At 34.7% G+C, this 2,580-nt stretch overlaps 1 protein-coding gene across 1 annotated transcript in view; it reads left to right on the top strand.

The window, feature by feature from the left end:
• The window catches only part of LMNB2 (lamin B2), a 51,072-nt gene extending 49,971 nt beyond the window's left edge, over positions 1-1,101 (top strand). Inside the window, exon 12 of the mRNA XM_019550662.1 lies at positions 440-1,101. Coding sequence (XP_019406207.1) covers positions 440-481 — 42 coding nt within the window. The 3' untranslated portion in view covers positions 482-1,101. The remainder of the gene's footprint in view (positions 1-439) is intronic.
• Positions 1,102-2,580: the final 1,479 nt, after the last annotated feature.

Here is a 2,580-nt window from a genome sequence, read left to right on the forward strand (position 1 = left end):
TCTGTCTGGCCCGTGGGGGCCCCTAAAAATTAAGAAAATTAATAATCATCTGCCCCTGGCTGCCTGTCACGTGGCCCTCGATGGCATGCCAAAACTCAGTAAGCAGCCCTCTGCCTGAAATAATTGCCCGCCGCTGCTTTAGAGTTTAGAGGCACTTGGGGGTCTTACAAACGTTTTATCTGTCCATACCCTAGCACACGTAGCAATACCCACTGAACCCAACTAGCTTAGGAAAAAGTACCTTTAAATTTTTTGGTTTTGATGCAACGTAAGCAACTAACAATATTGTAAAGGAGGTAGATAAAGTCCCTCATGGGTGTTAAATATTATTTCAGGTCATGTGAGTTGTATATATCTTTTTAACTATTCACGACAGCACTTGTGAAGCTTTGGGCCTGGTTTCATTTTAGTATTTTAACTAATATCTGTCTTCTTCCAGGGAGATCCCAGGACAACGTCAAGAGGATGTTCAATGATGTGAAAAACCATTATTATTTTCTATTATTCTCCTTTCTTTCCTTCGTGTTTTTGCTATTTTCTTTTCCTCCAGAGCCACTGAAAACTATTTTTATATACATCATCTGATTTATTTAAAATTCTACTCCTTGGTACATTTTATAGAAGAATTTTAATGAAAAAAACTGCCAGAATTTTTAATCAATTTCTTTTTCCCTCTTTGAAAATACTATTGGAATGTAGTTCTTCCCGTCCCCATATTACGTCTTTTAAGTCTTATGTACAGATCTGCAGCAAAAAGAATTTTAAATTAAAATGGGACAGAATTCATTGAGTGCATGGTAAATATATCATTATTTAACAAATGCTTTTTTTGTTTTCCAGTGAAGTTTAGGGAAATGTGAACATGTGTCCCAAAGAGTACCCAAAGTGGGTACTTCCTTCAGCACTGTAGTTATTTAAGAATCATAAGGCCCTTTTAGTAACTAGAATTGTATGTATGTGAGGAAAATAACACAAAATGTATCACAGGTATTACTTCAGCTGTAGAAGCAACACCAGAGACTGGATTTGTAGACAGGGCTTAACTCGGGACCATGGCATCTAGCCCCACTGCAAAGAGAACTAGACCATGTGCTGGTAAAAGCAGTGGAACCATGTCAACACTATAGTGGTGGAGACTAATGAATTCCAATTATTCAAGGGCAGATACAGTCTTAATGTAATGAAGAAGTTAAAGCCAAGAGCTTTAACGTTTTTAAAGGGGATTTGGACTTTCAGTCACAGTGAGACCCTAACAAGTAGTGAATGCAAGTCTGAGCCTGATGTACAGTAGCTGTGACGCACATCATGATTTTGATGTTTCACATGAAACGGAATTCTTTTTAGTTTTTTTTTGGATAATGATATTTTTTGGCTATGATGAATATTTGGATATTTATAAGCTATCATGTATAAATAGTAACCTTTTAAATAACTGCTACATGAAGCTTATTCATACTTCTGTTGTAGATAAAGGGACATTGTCATAGTTGCTGGGCAAAGTATTTCGAAAATGGCAAATGTTCTGTGATTTGGTTTTTTTTTTTTTTGTTTTGTTTTTTTTTAATTCATTAAACAATTTTTGGGTTGCATATCAACATTATTTTGCAGTATTTCCAACAGAAATGTATCTAGCCTGAGGAATGTCCTAAAAAAACCCCAACTTGTTGATTAATATAATAATTGTTTAAAAGAACAATATCACTTGTATTTTAATTGTTTTTTTTAATATCTAGCCACATCCCTCTGATTTTCAGGTTTCTCTCCTGTGTTTTCACTAGAGGTAACTCTTGATCAGCAGAAGCACTGGGTAGTGTACTCCGTACACTAAGAAATGTACATGACTTGCTTTAAAGAATGTACTGACTGCATTATAAATGGACATTTTTTCAAGTTGGTCATTTGTGTACCATTTGCTAGAATAAAACTCTTGTATTGCCTGCACTCTTGAACTCTGATCTTGCCATTCAACTGGTTTACATTCAAAGTGCAAGTTAGAATATTTAGGTATTTTGGTGGCTTTTGGACATTATGTTCTCTGCACAGTACTTAGACTGACAGACATAACCTAGAAGGCCAGTGTAGAGGTTTTAAATGATGACTTTGCTGCAGTGCAAGCAAAGTGGGAGAGATTGATTTTTAAATTTATAAATTTCACATTGTCATTTTAAAAACAAAGGTGCTGACTTTCTGCTATTCTCAAAATGGTCACCTTGATAAAGTGATTTAATTACCATGGTTTGAATACTAATAAGTATTTGGATTGCTGTCTTAAAACAGGATCACTGATGATGAATTTTCATAATGTAAGACAAAAATTGATGTTTGAGGTAATAATGCCTTTGTCCATGAGTTTGGTTATTTTTCTTAAATAAATATTCCCACTCTGTTTGAGTAGATGACTGAATTCATAGTAATCATGCCTATCTGTAAAATTATAGATAGTTGAAACTTTCTCAGTTGGTTCTATACCATTATCAATAAACTTTTAAATGTGGTTGTATGCAAATGAATGCAATCAAAATGAAAGTGCTTTGACAATGCACCTTCCAGTCACTGGATTCCCATTTTCCTTTCTAGCTT

Source organism: Crocodylus porosus, unplaced genomic scaffold (genome assembly GCF_001723895.1).
Source record: "Crocodylus porosus isolate Cpor-Errol unplaced genomic scaffold, CroPor_comp1, whole genome shotgun sequence".
NCBI classification, from domain to species: domain Eukaryota; kingdom Metazoa; phylum Chordata; order Crocodylia; family Crocodylidae; genus Crocodylus; species Crocodylus porosus.